The sequence below is a fragment of the Barbus barbus genome (assembly GCF_936440315.1).
Source record: "Barbus barbus genome assembly, chromosome: 2".
NCBI lineage: Eukaryota > Metazoa > Chordata > Actinopteri > Cypriniformes > Cyprinidae > Barbus > Barbus barbus.
In genome coordinates, this window is record NC_136730.1 from 43611297 (window position 1) to 43633514 (window position 22218).

The 22218-nt window shown below is 35.8% G+C and overlaps 1 protein-coding gene across 1 annotated transcript in view; it reads left to right on the top strand.

Annotated features, from left to right (window-relative positions):
- LOC306882017 (low-density lipoprotein receptor-related protein 4-like) overlaps window positions 1-22218 on the top strand; it is a 96573-nt gene that overhangs the window by 52062 nt on the left and 22293 nt on the right. Inside the window, exons 4-21 of the mRNA XM_079436444.1 lie at window positions 295-408; window positions 1401-1517; window positions 3021-3149; window positions 4240-4359; window positions 4438-4563; window positions 5446-5571; window positions 5703-5837; window positions 7231-7356; window positions 7468-7698; window positions 8743-8899; window positions 10640-10857; window positions 16533-16709; window positions 17455-17580; window positions 18522-18730; window positions 19902-19983; window positions 20304-20409; window positions 21411-21612; window positions 21695-21884. Of these exons, the coding sequence (XP_079292570.1) occupies window positions 295-408; window positions 1401-1517; window positions 3021-3149; window positions 4240-4359; window positions 4438-4563; window positions 5446-5571; window positions 5703-5837; window positions 7231-7356; window positions 7468-7698; window positions 8743-8899; window positions 10640-10857; window positions 16533-16709; window positions 17455-17580; window positions 18522-18730; window positions 19902-19983; window positions 20304-20409; window positions 21411-21612; window positions 21695-21884 (2691 nt within the window). The remainder of the gene's footprint in view (window positions 1-294; window positions 409-1400; window positions 1518-3020; window positions 3150-4239; window positions 4360-4437; window positions 4564-5445; window positions 5572-5702; window positions 5838-7230; window positions 7357-7467; window positions 7699-8742; window positions 8900-10639; window positions 10858-16532; window positions 16710-17454; window positions 17581-18521; window positions 18731-19901; window positions 19984-20303; window positions 20410-21410; window positions 21613-21694; window positions 21885-22218) is intronic.

Here is a 22218-nt window from a genome sequence, read left to right on the forward strand (position 1 = left end):
AGATGACCTTCACTGTAGAATACAATATTATGGATTTATAGACTCATATTTTAGTCAAAAACAACGGTTTGAAGTTATAAATGTCTTAATGATGGATTAATTTCTTGTAAACGCATAGCTTTTCTCATCACTAAACTTTTCTTAACTTTAACGAGACGTTAATTGATGCACTGGGGTGGTGTGGATTGTGATGTTGAAGATGGTCATCTGCATCTCGGATGAAAACAGCTCATTTGTTTAATCTATGTTAACCCATTAATGACATTTATGACAACATGCATGATTTTTTTTCAGCTCCACGAGAATGCGAGGAGGATGAGTTTCATTGTCAAAACGGATACTGTATCCGGAGCCTGTGGTACTGTGATGGAGACAATGACTGTGGAGATAACAGTGACGAGCAGTGCGGTGAGATCATTTTTACATATATGTGTGTGGCACGTCTTAGAGGTGCTTACATGTTAGAGGTGTCGCGCTCTAACCAATCGCACCAAACAGGTTGTCCTTGATTGTAATTAGGATTATCTGGTCTTAGTTACGTACCAGCCAGAGCAGGGAGCAGCAGTATAGAGCAAAACAGAACGACGACAGAACAGACACACAAACCATTGCAAAAAGTTTTGACACCATCCCTTGGATGTAACCAATAACAAATAATGTCCTGAATCCCTTTGTGAAAAAAGTTGCTTAATTTTATTAAATGTGCAATTGAAGTGAACTTCAAAATTTAAAAAGTATAGGTAAAAAAAAAAAAAGAATCACTTTTAAAAGTCAGTTTTAAAAAAAAAGTTTTAATAATCTTTAGATGTGCTTTAAAGAAGTACACTTATTTTGATGTGTTGACTAAAATAATGCACATGTAAAGTACTTGATTATTACATTTTCATTCAATTGCAATTTACATCCAAATAAGTGTCTGAAAACATTACATGCATGCTTAGTTGTATCTTGCGGTTCTATCTAAATAACTGTTTTGCGCACAAGTGAAATACAGTCATGAATGCAGAGGGTGTCATTTGATGCCCTAGTCAAGAACAGACATGATGTCTTATACACTACAGTTCAAAAAGTTTTGGATCATTATGGGATATTTGTGTTTATGAAAACAATGACAGCTGTGCAGACCTTATGCTTTCTAGCCGTCAGTTTATTAAAATATTCAGAAGTTTACAAAACAAGGTTATCTAATCAGTTCTTCAAAGTCTGCACCTGCCATTTATTTTTATTTATTTTTTCAAATGGGGTGGAATTGGGATTTATTTGTTCATTTTTAATTTCTGTTAAGTTTGACCGAAAGTTTCTGCCAAATAACCTTCATTTCAACCCTAGTAAATAAAACAAATATATTTTTCCACACTGCAAGAATCTCAAAGCCTTTTTGTGCTTGTATGTGTGTCCAGATAAGAGGAAGTGCTCTGATAAAGAGTTCCGCTGCTCTGATGGAAGCTGCATCGCAGAACACTGGTACTGTGATGGAGACACTGACTGCAAAGATGGAACTGATGAAGAGAATTGCCGTAAGTTGATTTTGAGTTTGAGTTGCACCTATTTGTCAGATGAAAATCCATGCATCCATCATCCATCCATCATGCATCCATTCATTAATGCATCATGCATGCATCCATTCATCCTTGCATCCATTAATCATGCATCCATGTTTCAATCTATCCATCTATGCAGCCATCATGCATCCATCATCCATCCATCCATCCATCCATCCATCATGCAGCCATCATGCATCCATCATCCATCCATCCATCCATCCATCCATCCATCATGCATCCATCCATCCATCCATCCATCCATCCATCATGCATCCATTCATTAATGCATCATGCATGCATCCATTCATCCTTGCATCCATTAATCATGCATCCATGTTTCAATCTATCCATCTATGCAGCCATCATGCATCCATCATCCATCCATCCATCCATCCATCATGCAGCCATCATGCATCCATCATCCATCCATCCATCCATCCATCCATCCATCCATCATGCATCCATCCATCCATCCATCCATCCATCATGCATCCATTCATTAATGCATCATGCATGCATCCATTCATCCTTGCATCCATTAATCATGCATCCATGTTTCAATCTATCCATCTATGCAGCCATCATGCATCCATCATCCATCCATCCATCCATCATGCATCCATTCATTAATGCATCATGCATGCATCCATCCATCCATACGTCATGCATCCATTCATTAATGCATCATGCATGCATCCATCCATCCATCCATATGTCATGCATCCATTCATTAATGCATCATGCATGCATCCATCCATCCATACGTCATGCATCCATTCATTAATGCATCATGCATCCATCCATCCATCCATATGTCATGCATCCATTCATTAATGCATCATGCATGCATCCATCCATCCATCCATACGTCATGCATCCATTCATCCTTGCATCCATTAATCATGCATCCATGTTTCAATCTATCCGTCTATGCAGCCATCATGCATCCATGCAAATTGTCATATTGGTGAAGCTAAAGAGAAAATGTATATTTTAGTTATATTTATTCAATTATTTTTCTGAATAATTTCTGCTCATTCTAGACCTTCTAAAGCTGTGCATGTATAAATGCACAGAATTAAATAAAAAATAAAAAAATATATTTGTCAGCTTATTTTGTAGATGGCAGATGCCTGCCGAAATATGAATGCAAAAAGATTTCACAAAACCATAGACTGTTACATTGCAGTGGAAAACAGAGTTTGGTTTAATAAAGACTCTCCTAATGTACGGTGATCACAAGAAATTTGCCACCATTGAACAAAATCTGTATACAGGCACTATTCTGCTAAATTGTGGTGAATTTCTCCACTTTTTCATATGATTGGATCCCAGTGATTGCTGCTTGTGTTATTTATTTCTGTTATATTTGTTTTCGTATTTATTGCAAATAGCTGTTGAGAGGGATTTGTTGGACTGCTTTGAGGGTGCGTGTGTGTGGGAGTGTAAATCACGTTACATAATTTCTCTCTCCAGCATCTGACGTGATGACAGCCACATGCAGTGTTGAGGAGTTTCAGTGTGCATATGGCCGCTGTATTCTGGACATCTACCACTGTGATGGAGATGACGACTGCGGGGACTGGTCTGATGAGTCGGACTGTTGTGAGGAACATTCGCTCCGTCTCACTCTCTCTTAAATGCTTTCTTAAAAATGCCTCATTTCTTTCAATTCTCACAATCATTAGAATTAACCAGTTTAATACCCAAATTTTTCCCAGACATGAAAATATCCAAATGATGTGTTATTATTAACTCTTTGAAATAATCAATAATTAATTTTTTGGGGGGGGGGGTTGTGTTTTATGGTCAGTCACAATTGTGTGAAAATGTGTATACAGAATTAACATATTTCTGCAGTCATAAAAATAGTTATATATCTTAGTCCAGCTATTTTAATCTGTATTCTAGGGATACTTCTATGCATAAAAACCCTTATACAACACTGATAGGAATACTGAGATAAAAGACAAAAAATACAACCATGGGTTAACAATGGGTTAATTCTCACCTTCTGTTGTGAAAAAAGCACACTTTAGCATACTTACTATGGAAACAATATAGTTTGCAATTAAAACAAAATGTATACTGTGGTTTAAAATTATTTCCAAATAATTTGTGTTTTTTGAGCCACTTGCGTAGGTTTTAATTACATCTTTAGGTGTAATTTCATAATTCTTTTGTCTTTGAAATAAAGTGTACTAACGACTGTACTGGCAAGCATTTATGATAAACTAAAATATACTACTGTAATTTCCATTGAAGCTTTAAAATGAAATATATTCACTTTAAATGTAATATCAAATAAAACACTACAGTTAAAATGATAATCAAGTACTTTACGTGTGCTTTTAGTGTGTTAGTCACACAGCAAAATAAGTCTACTACTTTAATGCATGACAATACATGCAATTACATAATATACAATAATATGCTTAAGTCCTGCTTTAATGGTCAAAAAGCACTCTAAAGTTCATCTAATTGTATTCTAAAATACATTTGCATTTAATTGAAATTAATGGAATTTAGTGTCTGAAAACCTCACACTTAAGTGTATTCTTATAAAATAGTCTATTTTCCATAAAAAGTGCTCTTTTTAAAAGTATACTACTTTTCACGAGGGTTATTCAAGAAGATTTTCTAATAGAGATGTGTGTGCATGTCTGATTTGGTGTGTGTTTGTTTGTGAACGCAGCTTCCCACCAGCCCTGCCGTTCTGCAGAGTTCATGTGCAGCAGTGGCATGTGTATAAATGCAGGCTGGAGGTGTGACGGAGAATACGACTGCGACGACCAATCCGATGAAAAGAACTGCAGTGAGTAGCTGTTTAATTGTAGTATTTGTGTGTGCGAGTGGATTTCACATCTGTCACATGCCTCTTTCTCACCGTCAGGTACTTCGATGTGCATGGCTGATCAGTTTCGCTGTGCGTCTGGTCGATGTGTGCGGTTGTCATGGCGCTGCGATGGGGAGGATGACTGCTCTGATAACAGTGACGAAGAAGGCTGTGAAAAGACGGGTAAGGATTATAAATGCCAATTTACAATTTTTAACTCTTAAAGGAATATTTAACTCAAAAATGAAAACTTCCGTCAGGTCATCCAAGATTAGGATGAGTTTGTTTCGTCATCAGATTTGGAGAAATGTATCTTTCCATCGCTTGCTCAGCAGTGGATGCTCTGCAGTGAATGGGTGCCGTCAGAATGAGAGTCCAAACAGCTGATAAAAACACCACAATAATCCACACCACTCCAGTCCATCAGTTAAGAAACAAATCAATCATTAAGGTGTTTTAAGCTTCAAGCCGTCACTTTCCAGCTAAAATATGAGTCCATAATAACGGTTCCTCCAGTGAAAAAGTCGTCTGGTCCGAATAAAGAAAGAAACATTCTCAGATCAAGCACCATTTACAAGCAAAAACAGTCGATGAGGGATTTTCTTCTTGCTTCACAAGACATTAACTGATGGACTGGAGTGGTGTGGATTATTGTGATGTTTTTATCAGCTGTTTGGACTCTCATTCTGACGGCACCCATTCACTGCAGAGCATCCACTGGTGAGCAAGTGATGAAATGCAACATTTCTCCAAAAATCTTCCCAAAAGAGACTTTGTATAGATCGAATAAAATGTTTTTTTTTTTAATTATTCAAATGATTTATAAGATTAGTAATGTATGCACCTACATGCTGTGCTTTGGGACAACAAAAGTTATAAAGATTGCACATTTTGTTAAAATAGGTTAAAATTGATGTTTTAAGGATTAAACCTTCGCATGATGTGCATAGTTATGGTTTCTGAAATGTTTGCATGGATAATGCTTTGATTAATGTGTAGAAAACAAATTCATATTTCCTTTTTATTATCTTATTGTGCGTTTCTTTTTTATGTTCCCCTTCGTAGAAACTCCTCCATGTGCGTCGGATCAGTTCCTGTGTGGAAATGGCCGCTGTATTGGCCAGCGCAAGGTTTGTAATGATGTCAAGGACTGTGAAGACGGGACTGATGAGCATCCACACCGGGACTGTCGTGAGTCTACAAAATGCACTATTACATGCAGTACCTGTGAAATATCACAAAAGATTAGTAGTGGTAGTTCCTCTGTAATGATCTGATTCCCTCCTCTTTTCTTTGTTAACATTACCTGTGTGTGTTTATAGGCTCCAAGTCAAGTGAAGAAAACTGTAATGTTAACAATGGAGGCTGCTCACAGAAATGCCAGATGTCTCGAGGTCTGGTGCAGTGCACTTGTCACACCGGCTACACATTAACACAGGACGGGAAGACATGCAGAGGTGAGGTCATAGAGAAGGGGAAAAACAAAGGACAGTTGATAAATGAGAAGACAGCAGAAAAGAGAGTTAAGAACCAAGGGGACGTAAACTTTTGAACAGGATTGTCAGTGTTGTTCATTTTCTTATGGGAAAATAGGTACATTATCTAAAATAGTGTGTGTGTTATTTTTTATTTTATGATCAAACACTTAGTTGCATGCTATTGTCAGTTAAAATCTGAAAATATCATAGTTCAAATGCTTTTTTTGGCCCACTTAAGTAGGACTTAAGTACATCCTTACAAATACTTATATTGTCTTTTAAAATCTGGTTAAAGTAGCTACTGCTAAATGTTCTAACAAGCATTTATGATAAACTAAAATATACTTTAATGTAATTTCTGTTCAAACTCATGTATTCAATGTCATGTATTTAAATATATTTGTAATTTCACATTTTTAAGGATGAAATTTCATTTTTAGTACATTAGGGCCTGGTTTCACAGACAGGGCTTAGACTAAACCAGGATTAGGCCATAGTTCAATTAGGACATTCAAGCAATTTTTATAAACATGCCTTAGAAAAAACATTACTGTTGTGCATTTTGAGACAAAATAAAGGGACTGATATATTTTAAGATCTGTCAGAGCAAGTTTCTTTCCGTTGAAACAGCTCAGAATTAGATTTTAGTCTGGGTTTAGGTTTAAGCCTTGTCTGTGAAACCGGGGGTAAGTATATTAGACTTAAATGTAATATCAAACAAAACACTGCAGTTTAAATTATAATCAAGTGCTTTACATGTGTGTTAGTATGTTAGTCAACACATCAAAATAAGTGCACAACAAAATATTTTTAAAACAATTTAATATGTACTTTAAATGTTTTAATGTGACATTACAAAGCACACTTTTTAAAAGTGTACTTAAGTGTGTAAAGAAACATAGTCATGTAATGCCTTTTATTTTGTAAATATATTATCTGCAGTTTAAAAAAAATACACTTAAGTTTTGAAGTACTCTACAAGTGCACTCAATACAAATAAGTGCACTTCTTTTTCACAAGGGTATAAATAACTGATTTAACTGAAGAATCTGACTTGTAAAACTTTTGCAAAGTACTGTATATTTATGCACAAGCACCAGAAAATATGTGTAAGACATTACACATTGTGACAGTTTAATTTTAGGAATATTACTGTACAGCATCACTTAAGTGGTTGCTTTTATTAAAACTTATCCATTTGAATCACTTAAGTGCAGAAATCCAGAAATGTCTCTTGCTTTTCTACATTGTTCAGTGTTATTAGATATTGTTGCAAGTTCTAAATTGTTAAAGCTTAAACTGACTAATAAATGTTTTTATGTGATGCATTTAATCTCTCTAAAACCTTTCTGCGTTTGTGGTTTGAATGCAGATGTTGATGAGTGTGCAGATGAAGGTTATTGTAGTCAAGGCTGTACCAACATAGAAGGAGGATTTCACTGCTGGTGTGTGCAAGGTTACGAGCTTCGACCCGACAAACGCAGCTGCAAAGCTTTGGGTGAGGCTGAGTATCTACTGGTTATCTACTGGTTTTCTACTGAAAGCTGGTTCGTTGGTGATTTTGGAACCAGGATGACTAATTTAATACAAACTTGTTTTCTATTTGCAGGTCCGGAACCAGTTTTGTTGTTTGCGAATCGGATTGATATCCGTCAGGTTCTGCCGCACCGCTCAGAATACACATTATTACTGAATAATCTGGAAAATGCCATTGCGTTGGACTTTCATCATAGCGAAGAGCTGGTGTTCTGGTCAGATGTGACACTGGACCGTATCATGAGAGCCAGTCTGAACGGTAGTAATGTGGAGGAGGTCGTGTCCACAGGACTTGAGAGTCCAGGTACGCAGTCGTGTTCCTCATATTTACTGATTTATGACACTTACTTATTTTCCCAATTAGATGAATAAAAAAAGCAAGATGCAACAAAAATGGAAAGACACTTATAGTCAACAAGGCATAGACACGGTGTAAATAAGAGAGTGTAGATCTGTCATTTATTCACCCTCAGGTGGTTCAAAACCTAGGCTATAGGAATTTCTTTCTTCTGCTAAAAACAAAAATTCAGTTATTTTGAAGAATTTGTTTGTCAAACAGTTGCTAGTTCCCATTGACTTCCATAGTGTATATATTTTTTTCCATACTATGGAAGTCAATGTCTACCAGCAGCTGTCTTCATTTGTTTTACGCAGAAGAAAACATGCATGAATTCTTCGAACAACCTGAACCTGAGCAAACATTGACAGAATTTTCATTTTTGAGTGAACTATGCCTTTAATCATTGAGTTTGGGTTTTGATTTACAGACGTATTAAACAGCAATAAAGTCAGCCAGGAACAGTTCTTGGTTTATTTTTAATGCTTTTGTAGCTTACATAAAGAAAATGGCATGCAATTTCCCAACACAAAATAAAACTTTAATAAAAACTCAGACAAATGAAATTAGGGAAAACAACAACAAAAATGTCAAATGAAATGATGAAAAATCATATATAGAGTTTAAACAAAGATTATTTGCAAGATAACTTTTTTTTTTTAATTTTCAAAAATAATTATTTTTATAATGTTATCATGTTTTTGTGTTAGCTGTATTTATGTTTTAACTTAATCAAAATAACCCAACTGCAGTTTGATTGAGATTAATTTATATGCACATTGCACAATGAAAAACCATGATTTTTGAGAATTGTTAAAAATGGATCTGTTTTTGCAAATTAACTCTTCATATATTACAGAGTGACTTTTCACTGAATGATAAAGTATGTAAAATGTTATTTTCATGCTTTGGAAAGGAAACAAGGAATAAATAATACATAACATGTGTAGTAGAAATACTAGTTTGTTTTAAAGCAGCAATAATAGTTTTTTCCCATATTATTATTCTTAGGTGGTCTGGCCATAGACTGGATTCATAATAAGCTCTACTGGACTGACTCAGGAACGTCTCGTATTGAAGTGGCCAATCTGGACGGCACACAGCGTAAAGTGCTTTTATGGCAGAGGATGGAGAAACCCCGTGCCATCGCTCTGCACCCCATGGAAGGGTAAATATTCTGACTGTTGATTTACTTAAATTATACTATAATTAGCAAATAATGCTGTTTTTCAGAAGGATATTCAGCACAAGCTTTGCATAATAAATACTCAATACTGATTTTGGACTGGGTAGGAAGTCTTGCGTTCTAAGAGTTACAGTATTTTCATAGTACCTCTTGAGAAAAAGTGCACTTTATTGTATTGAATGTGCACTTGTAGTGTACTTTAAATATTAAAAGTATATTTGGTTACACTTTTTAAGGTGTCTTTGTTACAGTGTAATTATACATTTAAGTACTGTTATTAAATAACTACATGTACTTACTATAGGATTAGTGTCACTTGCATGGAATTATGCATAATTTATTGATATTATAATAGTAAGTATATGTAACGTGTAACAAGAACACCTTAAAATAGGGTTCCCGTATATTTTTATAAACTGTGCTTGAAGATAATTTCATATGAATAAAATACCACTTAAGTGACTTAAAGACACTTTCTTAACACACAAAAGTACACTTTTAAAAAGTGACCTTTGTAATAATGTCACATTAAAAGTTCTACTTTAAAGTACATTTTAAATATTGCTTTATTAATCTTTTGTTGTGCTTTAAATTCAAACTTATTTTAATTTTAAATGGCATGCATGTAAAGCACTTGATTATCATTTCAGCTGTATTCATGCAGTATTAAATTTTAAATATTTTAAATATACTAAAGTGCCGCTTCATAATTACAAATGTCTAGTTATAAACATATATTTTTAAACATGACATTTTTATCATAAATGCTTGTCAGTACATTCAGCAGTACTTTAACCATATTTCAAAGGCAAATAGAAGTAATTATGAAATCACATTTTTAAGTCCTACTTAAGTGGGTCCAAAAATCACTCTTAAATTCATCTAACTGCATTTAATATAAATTAAAACTATAATACAGTTTAATTTAATTGCAGTTAGCATGCAGTTAAGTGGCAAAAAGCATTGCATTCACTATATTTTTTTAAAGTGTATGATTTCCATTAGGGCTTTTTAAAAGTACTCTAAAGTGTACCTCTTTTTCAAAACCGACTCTCTCTTCATTTTTGGACCCCTTTATTTTGTGTGCATGCAAATTCTGTACATGTATAATTTTAAGCACTGAAAATTGTCACTGGAACCTCTTAATTCTTTTGCATGGGGAAAATCCCCTCTTGTGACCAGTTGTTGTTGTTCTGTAATAAGCAATGGTAAGCAGAGCATGAAACCATTCTGGTGACTTCTGGCTAAACTTCATAACATAATTTGCTTCTAATCACAAAGGCTGGGCAAAAATTTCATCCAGGGATTGTTACAAGGCTTGAGTTGCAGCCGACGCTCAGCATGGCTCTTTGTCATAGAGGACAAAGGGGTTTATGAAATCTGGCTTGAATTCCCTCTTCAACAAGATTTAGCCCTTGTTTTCGACCGGCTGTGTGTCCACTCATTCTTATACACAGATGCATGCAGATCTTGCTGTATGTGAGAAATAATACGCCTTGCAAAAAATCCCTATTCACTTTACTGTTGGATAAAATGCATGACATTGTTCTTCAAAAGCACATTTTATTAACTTAAAGGAAGACTGGTAAAATCCCGAGGACAATAATTTCTGTCAAAGATGTGAGAAAGATGTGTATCCAATGTTATGTTGTTTGCTTTGTTGTAACCTGACCACGTAACATTATAAAACAGGATTTCTAATTACTTAAGCTCTGTCTTTAGGAAGATTTACTGGACCGACTGGGGAAATATGCCATGCATTGAATATGCCAACATGGACGGCTCAAATCGCAAAATAATTGCGGATACACACCTCTTCTGGCCCAATGGACTTACCATTGACTACGCCAGTCACCGTATGTACTGGGTGGACGCCAAACACCACGTCATTGAAAGAGCTGACCTGGATGGGAAGAACAGAAAGGCTGTCATCAGCCAAGGTAAAACAAAAAGTTTATTAATTAAATTAATTGAAAGATGTCTCTCATGCTTACAAAGGCTGCATTTATTTGCTCAAAATACAATAATGTTGTAAAATGTTATTAGAATTTAAAATAAGTTTTCTATATGAATATAAAGTAATGTAACTGACTGCTGTGATCAAAGCTGTATTTTCAGCATCAATACTCCTGTCTTCAGTGTCACATGATCCTTCAGAAATCATTCTAATATACTGATTTGCTGCTCAAGAAACATTTCTGATTATTATCAATGTTGAAAACAGTTGTTCTGCTTTTATATTTTAATGGAAACCATGATACATTTGATTTTTTTAGGAATCTTTGATCAATAAAGGTATATATACACATACACATACATGCACACACACAGGTGCATCTCAGAAAATTAGAATATCGTGAAAGTTCATTTTTTTTCTTGTAACTTATTTCAAAAAGTGAAACTTTCATATATATTTAAAGTAAAACATTTCAAAAGTTTTGTTTTTAATTTTGATGATTAGAGCTTACAACTCATGAAAGTCAAAAATCCAGTATCTCAAAATATTAGAATATTTACATTTGAGTTTCAATTAATGACCATCCCTACAGTATAAATTCTGGGTATCTCTTGTTCTTTGAAACCACAATAATGGAGAAGACTGCTGATTTGGCAATGATCCAGAAGACAATCATTGACGCCCTCCACAAAGAGGGTAAGACACAGAGGGTCATTACTGAAAGCTGTGGCTGTTTACAGAGTGCTGTATCAAAGCATATTAAATGCAAAGTTAACTGGAAGGAAGAAATTGGATCGGAAAAGGTGCACAACAGGGATGACCGCAAGCTTGAGAATACAGTCAAGCAAAGCTGATTCAAACACTTGGGAGAGCTTCACAAGGAGTGGCTGAAGCTGGAGTCAGTGCATCAAGAGTCACCACGCTCAGATGTCTTCAGGAAAAGGGCTACCAAGCCACTTCTGAACCAGAGACAACGTCAGAAATGTCTTACCTGGGCTGTGGAGAAAAACAACTGGACTGTTGCTCAGTGGTCCAAAGTCCTCTTTTCAGATGAAAGTAAATTTTGCATTTCATTTAGAAATCAAGGTCTGGAGTCTGGAGGACGAGTGGAGAGGCACAGAATCCAAGCTGCTTGAAGTCCAGTGTGAAGTTTCTGAAGTCAGGGATGATTTGGGGTGCAGTGAGGTCTGCTGGTGTTGGTCCATTGTGTTTTATCAAGTCCAAAGTCAATGCAGCCGTCCCCAAGAAGATTTTGGAGCACTTTATGCTTCAATCTGCTGACAAGCTTTATGAAGATGCTGATTTCATTTTCCAACAGGACTTTAGCACCTGCCCACACTGCCAAAACCACTTCCAAGTGGTTTGCTGACCATGATATTATTGTGCTTGATTGGCCAGCCAACATGCCTGACCCGAACCCCGTATGGAAACTATGGGATATTTTCAAGAGAAAGATGAAAAAAACATTCCATCCAACAATCCAGACGAGCCGAAGACTCAGTAGTGCCTCAGCAGAGCCACAGCCTGAACGCTTCCATGCCATTCCTCACTGATGCTGGAGTTTGTGCTAGGAGCAAGTAATTTGCCAAGTACTGAGTGCATAGATGAACATATTTTAAAGAGCTTGAAATTTTGATTGATCTTAGGAAATATTTTAATATAATTTTTGACTTTCATAAACTGTAAGCTCTAATCATCAAAATTAAAACAAAAAACTTTTGAAATGTTTTACTTTACATTAGGGCTGTCAATGTTAACGCGTTAACGCATGTGATTAATCTAAAAATCTTAACGTGTTAATATTTTTTTTTAACGCTGATTATTCGTTTGATAAGGTTTGACCCCAACTTCTTGCCATCATCGCAGTGCGGAGGGTAATCTATCATTGCCTGCGTCCCAATGTGCACACTGTCCATCCTAAACTCTGTGGTATTAGTAATTTTCAGTACTATTTAGGGCAGATAGGGTGGATAGTGTGCACATTGGGACGCAGGGATTGTGTGATTATGAGGCGCCGGGCTAAACAAGTGAAGCGAACGCGGAGAGAGAGTGACAGTGTGTCCGAGAGAGAGTGACAGTGTGTCCGAGAGAGAGAGAGAGAGTGACAGTGTGTCCGAGAGAGAGAGAGAGAGTGACAGTGCGTGAGAGATATGTATACTTATAATGATAAGGGTACAGCGAACCTGTGTTGCCAGGGTCACAGTTTTCCCGCACAATTGGGCTGTTTTGAAAATACAGTCACGGGAAAAAATTACAGAGCCGTGTGTTGCGGTTTTTTTGGGCTACTTTTATAATGTAGTGCGGCCGCACAAAGTTTATATACACATGTGATCGCAAAAGGAAGTTATTACAAACACTCGATCGTGGTTTAAAGTGAGTTCTGAGTAAAAGTGTACTATTAATCTCATAAATTGTGTGTGTGTGTGTGTGTGTGTGTGTGTGTGTAAAGCAAAGCAGCAAATTTAATTCAAGAAATCTGAGTAAAATCAAACTTTTAAAATACAGGTAAACTAACACATTTTGTAGTGATTATTTCAGGAAACAGGGATTACAACATCTAAATTCAACATCTTATGGACAAACCAGTTTAAAACAGCACATTAATTCTATTATCAATTCTGTTTTTAACAGCTGCACAGATTTGCAAAGGTAGATTAGGTTGGTCTGTTTTTTCCTTTAGCATTCTGTAGTATTTTAGTCTTCTGCTCATGGGATAAGGAGTGTGATGAATGAATTCGGCTTTCTGACTGATGTGTGATGGAGTGCAAGCAGGGGTCTCTCTAAATGGCACACTAGAAAGGAAGCCTAAGCCTCGGGGTTTGCAGGAACAAAATACCCGTGCACCTGGGAAAGGTGGGGGAATATTTAGACCTGAAAACCGAGCTCTAAAAAAATCCAGTGCAGATTTGCTTACAGTGGTCAATGACAGATTTACTAAGGAGGGAGGCACCAGCATTATAAAAAAAAATCATGGTGCACACACACAGAGAAAAGGTATGTTGTCTGGAAAAACAAGATCAAAAGTGAACGATGATTGAGATGACAAGAGAAAGGTACCAGCAAGGAGGGGGACGGCAGATGGCAGCGGAGCTGGAAACAAAAGATAAAAAAGAGAAGAAAAAGGCAAACAAGCCTTCTAACTCCAACCTAGCCTTGCTTCTCCTCTACAAAGATAAGATCACAAAACCACCCCACACTGTGTGTGTACACCTGGGGACGGGTGAAAGGTGCAGAAAAGGCGGGAGATACAGGCGGGGTGCGTTACACACCTATAGTCTGGCAGAGCGCCAGGTTTGAAGTATAAGCCAGAGTAAAACACGAGCTGCTCTCTTAAAATGAGGGTTCTAAAAGGTTGTTTTTTTAACCTTTAGAACCTTTCTGTGATCAGTTCTTTTAAAGTACCACTTTTGGTAATGGAAAGAACATTTAAAAAATCTAAAAGACCTTTTCACACACTAAAAGGACCTTTTGTGGAATGGAAAGGTTCCATGCACTTTTAAAAATGAAGGTTTCAAAAAAGGGGTTATGCAGCAATGCCATAGAAGAACCATTTTTGGCTTCCCAAAGAACCTTTCAGTGAAAGTTCTTAAAAGAAACATTTTTATTAGTTCTTTAAATAACTTCATTCACTCTAAAGAACCTTTTATGGAATGGATGTTGAAGACTGTTCACGGAACTATCAATGCCAATAAAGGACCTTTGTTGCTAAGAGGGAAGAACCCTTTTGGAACCTTTAGAACCTTTCAGTGAACAGTTCACTATTTTTTCTTTCTGTGAAGACATTTAAAATTCTAAAGAATCTTTTTCCACCGTGAAGAACCTTTTGTGGAATGGAAAGATTCCATTGGTGTTAAAGGTTCTTTATGGAACCATCTATACCAATAAAGAACCTTTATTTTTAAGAGTGTAGAGCAGAAAAGCAATGCAGAAAGAAGATTTTTAGAAGAGGTTATAGTAAGTACCTTTTGTTTATGGCTTTTGGTAAATTAAGTGCTTGCTTAGCTGATTTTTGAGAGATTTCATTGGGGTTGTTAGGAACATGTCTTAACCAGCTTTGAGAAAATCATAAATGTGCAGTAAACTGACCCCCCCCCCCCACCCCCCACCTCAGATTGACTGTTACTCGGAGCGAAAGAGTTTCTAATCCCTGAAGGATGGAAAGTAGCTAATTAGTGGTTTGAAAGTAGTTTTCCTCTGCTGTCTGCTTTATATACAAATTTGAAGCTTTCATATCTAATTTTATCCCAAAATCCCAATAGAGCCTTGTGAAAAAGAAGCACACTTCAGCATACTTGACCCTGGAGCACAAAACCACTCATAAGTAGCGCAGGTATATTTGTAGCAATAGCCAAAAAATACATTGTATGGGTCAAAATGATCCCTTTTTCTTTTATGCCAAAAATCATTAGGATATTAAGTAAAGATCATGTTCCATGAAGATATTTTGTAAATTTCCTACTGTAAATATATCAAAACTACATTTTTCATCAGTAATATGCATTAAGAACCTAATTTGAACAACTTTAAAGGAGATTTTCTCAGTATTTAGATTTTTTTGAACCCTCAGATTCCAGATTTTCAAATAGTCGTATCTCAGCCAAATATTGTCTCATCCTCACAAATCATACATCATCTTATTTATTCAGCTTTCAGATGATGTATAAATCTCAATTTAAAAAAATTGACCCTAATTACTTTTTTTGTGGTGCAGGCTCACATATTTGTAATTACACATTTATATTGATGTTTAAAAGATATATTACCTTAATGTATTATATAAAATGTCAATATTGAATAACACACTGCAGTTAAAATTATGATCAAGTACTTTACATGTGCTTTAGCATGGTAGTCAACATTAAAAATAGTGTTCTTTAAAGCATGACAAAAGAATATTAAACATGATTTAAAATGCACTCAAGTAAAACTTTTAATTTGACATTACTGCAGAAGTTTAGCTACTTAAGTATTAATGATGCTTGTCATTAGACAGACACCTGCTTGGCACATTTATTGCGGTCACAGCTGTGTTTATGGAGTTTTTACAACAGCTTAGAATGCATCATCATCATCAAGGTTTGGAGCGATCTGATTTATAATGAAAATTAATAAACACCTTAGAACAGCCAATCAGAGTCAATAATTATAGTGTGCCTTGATATAAATACAAAACAACTTGTTTGTGTGTGTGATGAGAGAGAGAGATCTTGTGACACTCTTCACTCAAGAAAACACAGCTGCGTTGGAAACGAGCACTATTTACCTCTGGGTCACATTTGATCTCAACTAAAATATGTAGACTTGACAGTCAATAAAACCTGTAATGTTTTTACATGTGCACTTATTCAGTGTTGTGGAGAACCCAAAAGTAATTTGACCAAACGTAACATAAAGCGCCATTTTCACTCTTAAACAACAGGAGGATAATACATCAACAAGACCAATACTCCAACTCTGTAATTCATGGGAAGAATCGTCAAGTTTTCTCTAGTTGATATTGTCATTAGCTCTGAGCTGGAACAAAATATTGGAAGTCAGTCACCTTTGTGTAACACGGTTATGCTTTGGACTGCTCTTGTTAATCATGTTTTACACAATAAAAATCTGCGTTTTAGAGTACAGAGGCTAAATATATCTGTGAACTTTTTCCTCTTCCAGGTCTTCCACATCCTTTTGCCATCACTGTGTTTGAAGACAGTCTTTACTGGACCGACTGGCACACCAAGAGCATCAACAGTGCAAACAAGTTTACTGGCAAGAACCAAGAGGTCATCCGAAACAAGCTGCACTTTCCCATGGACATCCACACCCTACACCCACAGAGACAACCTGCAGGTCAACGATCCATAAAGTCCCTATTAGTCGTAGTATAGTATACAATGTTTACAAACGCAAATCAAATTTAACCAAATGCAACCTAGGCTCAGTGGAAAAACATGCCTCTGCCTACATTGCTGAAAACCAAACCAAAGCAAAAACACAAATTATGATTACAGGGGCAGATTATTGATTAATGAAGCCTTATTTTCACACAGTTCCTTGCTCAATACTATGTTGTGACCTCAAAAACACTTTTACCATAGCGCATGATGTGTAAACTAATACATTTTGATGTTTGCACCATAAATCCAGCTCCATATTTGGCTTTTCTGATTTAGTAAACTTGCTTGATAGTGCACCCGGTACAACATTGAACTTGAGCTGTGGCGCATTTGGAAACAAGTCTAACTATCCGGAAACTATCCAGTTAGGTTTCATGTAAGGTTTATTGTAGATTGTACGTTATTTTCAAACACAATCAAGTACTAACCTTGGACATTTCATTTCTGCCACTATATGTACAACAACTAACGTTATAAAATGTTGCCAGATCCAAGTTCGTATGTTTCTGATAAAACTGAACATGCTTTTAGCGCCACCCACTGGACATTTCACTTTGAAAATATTGCGAAATGTGCAAGCAGCAACACAATTTTTGCTGCAATGTTGCCACAGTCATGTTTTTCCACTGACCCTGGGTTGAGTCAATTATGGTAATTTTAAAAGCATTATTATTATTTTTTTCTCTTGTTATGTTTAGGTGGGCGAAACCGCTGTGGGAGCAATAATGGAGGCTGCAGTCACCTGTGTCTTCCAAGCAATAAGACCTACATCTGTGCGTGTCCTACAGGCTTTACAAAGGTGGACCACTATAACTGTGCCCAGAGTGAGTACTGCTCGTTTTAGTTGTTTATCCATGATTTATATTTATCCTCCTTTCGTGCTACAACAGTATCACTTCACCTTAAGGGTACAGTAACATGAGAAGTGTGATACAAACTTCCAGAAAGTGATTGTGTGCGTATTTGTGTTGGTACCACGAGGAGCCACTCGCGTTCTGGCTAACTGACAGAAAATCGAATAGCAAATTCAGGAAGGTATACAGATGCATTGCTGAAAAAAATGTGCTTTTATGGAGACAACAACTTGTGTTTACCCTTAAAGATACAACTTTGTACCTTATTTATCCGTAAATGTTAGTACCTTTAAAGTAAACTGTATAAAAAAAAAAAAAAAAAAATTTCAGGGGAACATAATGCATTCAGATTTTTAAGTCATCTTAATAATTAGAAACTATTGTCTTAATGACTAAGTAACACTGTTTTGTCAATTTGATTTTGTTAGTTCAGTAAATGCAAAATACTTGATTCAACCAATACATTTGCCAAGACAACAGATTTTTTGTTCAACAAATTGATTAATTTGTAATGCATGCTGGGAAACCACAAACCCTTAACATTTCAGCAATATTGTTCAACAATAAATTCTTTGGTGTTTGACTAATTGGGACAAAATGTATTCTGTTGGTCTAAAATGCTGTTTTATGTACTGTAGCTTCTAGAAAATTGCATTTGAGATTGTGCAAATTGATTATGATATTTATTCATAATCAATAAATCTGTGTCAATTACAGCTGATCTCTAACTGTCTTTGTTTACAAGTTCAAAAATGAATAATACAGCCACAAACTAAACGATATATGTTATTTCCAAGCTAAATTTGTCATTTTCTTTTCATATTGAACACATTTCTGATTTTGTGACATGTATGTACTGATAAACTTCTTAAATCTGAAGAACTGACAGGAGACCTTTGGTCTTTGATCAGGTCTTGACAAGTTCCTGCTTTTTGCCCGAAGGACGGACATCCGTCGAATCAGCTTTGACACTGAAGACAAGCTGGACGACATCATTCCACTGGCTGATATTCGAAACGCAGTGGCCCTGGACTGGGACTCTAGTGAGCGTTATATATACTGGACTGACGTCACCACTGATTCCATCAACCGAGCAAAATGGGATGGAAGCAAACAGGAGGTTAGCAGGAATTTAGCCTGAGACACAAAGAGCAGGTTTTAAGATCAGATTGACACTGTTGGGCAGTGTAAAAAAATTAAAAACAAATATATAAATATATTCGATTTTGTACGGTCTCTTATGCTTGCCAAAGCTGCATTTATTTGATCAAAAATACAGGGGAAAATATTTGTTGAAATATTATAATTGGAAATATCTGTGAATATATTTTAAATTGTAATTGATTCTGTATTTTCAGCATCATTACTGCAGTCTTCAGTGTCACATGATCCTTCAGAAATCATTCTAATATACGGATTTACTGCTCAAGAAACATTTATTGTCAATGTTCAAAACAGTTATTGCTGCTTAATATTTTCATAAAAACTGAAACAAAATTTTCTTTGATTTAATAGAAAGTTAAAAAGAGCAGCATTTGTTTGAAATATATATTTTTGCAACATTATAAACGTTTTTACTGTCACTTTTGATCATGCATCCGTTCTGAATAAAAGTATTAATTTCTTTCTATTTCTATCACACTTAGCCCAAACTTTTGAATGGTAGTGTATCACAGTTTCCACTAAAATATTGGGCAAACACAACTGTTTTTAACATTGATAATAATCAGAAATGTTTCTTGAGCAGTAAATCAGTATATTAGACTGATTTCTGAAGATCATGTGACACTGAAGACTGGAGTAATGATGCTGAAAATACACAGGAATGAATTACATTTTGAAATGTATTCAAATAGAAACAGTTGTGTTTGATATTACTGTTGTACTTTATTTTTAATTAAATAAGTGCAGCTGTGGATTTATGAGATTATTTATCTTATATATTTAAATACATAAATAAAATCTAGAATATAAAATGGAACAGAATGGAATAATTAGGGAGCGAATGTATATAATAAATGTAAAATCAAACAAATTATTTGTGTTAGTACTAATGTTTTATTTTTAATTGTCCCTTTAGTTAATCTGTTGTTCATGCCTTTAAGTCTTTTCATGCCACTGCTGTTGGCTAGTGTATGAATTATTAATATTCTTGTATATTACAGAGAGAACTGTGTAAAATACTGAGGCCTGGAGAAAACGAGCAAAAACAAACAAATCCTCCCTTATGTAGTAGGTGGTTGTAATGCACTGTCATGTAATATGACGGATGATATTCATGTTGCTTGCAGGTTGTGGTGGACACCAGTTTGGAAAGCCCTGCAGGTCTAGCTATCGATTGGCTTACACACAAACTGTACTGGACAGATGCAGGTACTGTTCTCTTAATAATTCATATTTCAGATCATCTGATTCGTTCAGATTCATCTTTTCGTGTAATAATTTCCATTGTTTAAGTCCATTTAAGACACAGCGCATACTACAAGACAAATACTTTGTTTGAATTTTTTTTAGCTCTCCCTTGCCTCTTCTCACACCCTTTTCTTCTATTTCATTGAATATAGATCTATTAGTGCAACTACTGAGTGACAGAGCAGTGACAGGCATATGCTGCAGTCTGGCGTTTCATGCCAGCTAGATATCAATTTTTTCTAGTGTTTTTTAGAAAATACTTGTTTTCATAACTCTTTTAGGCACAGATCGGATTGAAGTTTCAAACATGGATGGAAGCATGCGCACAGTTCTGATCTGGGAGAACCTCGACCGTCCTCGGGACATTGTTGTTGATCCGATCGGAGGGTAGGTCAAGTACGGTTCAATATACAATGTTATACAGTGTCCTCCACAAATGCAGACAACTTGCATTGCATTTAAGGTTTGCTTTTTCTCAGTTCTTGCTTTCCCTGGGAATCAAACCCATGACCTACTTTTTGAGCTACGGGAATGATTTAAAACATTTAAAAACGTCCAATAAAAAATTAGGTTGCAATAATAGTGACACTTTTTTTTTATTTTTTTTTTATATAATTTATGTGAATTAAAGGTTAGATTTTTGTGAATATTTTGAATGAAACTTAAAGAATAGTTCACCTCAAAAATGAAAACCGGAGGCCAAAAAAATGAGGGGTTGCTAGAAGTTTTGATAGAGCTGGTATTGCGTGACTCCTAGTTGAGGGTTCAAAGTCGTCTTTTATTTCCTGAAGCAAATAAAAAATAGCATGGCAAATGATATGTTCGGATAATATGCTCTTCTGGCATTCCAAATAAATTAATACGTGTGGAAAAAATCCTCTCCCTTCTACCACGCGCTCTCGATTAATTGCAGCCATTTAAAGCGCAAAACAGTTTAAGGCATGCTTTTTTTTGGGCGTTAAATAATGGCACAAATGGCAGTAATTTGACGAGCGTAAACATTAGTAAATCTCGTTGTGTGATTCATTAGAATACTCGCCTCCCATAAATTTTGCGTCTGAAAGGGAAACTCCTTCAAATGCATATTCAATAAGGTCATTTGCAAAAAATAACTGTCCACGCCTTTTCAGCACTAATTCTTCACTGTGCATCTTAATAAAACCTAACAGTACTATCTTAACGGCAAAAGACGGTTTGCGCTGGTGCAAGATAGTTAGTAAAACTGGCCCAAAAAGGTAAAAACTTAGCCTTTTTAATCAAAGGTGCCAATATAAATGGATGATGCTTTATAGACTATTTGACAGTATTACAAGTAGTAATAATAGCTGTTGAGGTTTACACAATATAAAGAAATGATACATAACCGCTTTTGTTTTACCTCACCATAGATTCATGTACTGGACAGACTGGGGTGCCAGTCCTAAGATTGAGCGTGCTGGAATGGACGCATCCAACCGTACTGTTATCATCTCAACAAACCTGACCTGGCCTAATGGATTGGCAATAGACTACAGCACTGAGCGGCTGTACTGGGCCGATGCTAGCATTAAGACCATTGAGTATGGCAACTTCGATGGATCAGGCAGACAGGTAGACATGAGTTCTTTAGTTAAACTGATTTGCAGTTCATTCTTTCTCAGGTTAAACTTTTATTCATTCTTCTCCATTGAAGGTGTTGATTGGCAGTCAGTTGCCTCATCCGTTTGGGTTGACGCTTCATGAAGACAGAATTTATTGGACAGACTGGCAATCCAAGAGCATCCAAAGTGCAGACAAGCTCACTGGTTTAGACCGAAGAACGCTGGCAGAAAACCTTGAAAACCTCATGGACATTCACATGTTCCACCATCACAGAACTACAGGTAAAACATCACCGGAGAATATCTCTATTATGTATTAATGATACTGGTAACAAATACAAAATACAATACAGTCAAGTTTGGACATATTGTAGCTTTGTCAGTGTAGCCAGTCTGCTGCGGTGCATCCTGGGTGCTTTATGAGTTCACTTGAAAACAACAACAACTGCAGATATTCTGCTAGTAAAATAAAGGCCACTTAAGTGACTTAAAAAGATACACTTTCATGAACACACTTAAGTACACTTTTCTTTTTTTTTTCTTTTTTTAAGTGCACTTTGTAATAATGTCAAATGAAAAGTTTTACTTTAAAGTGCATTTTAAACCATTGTTTTAA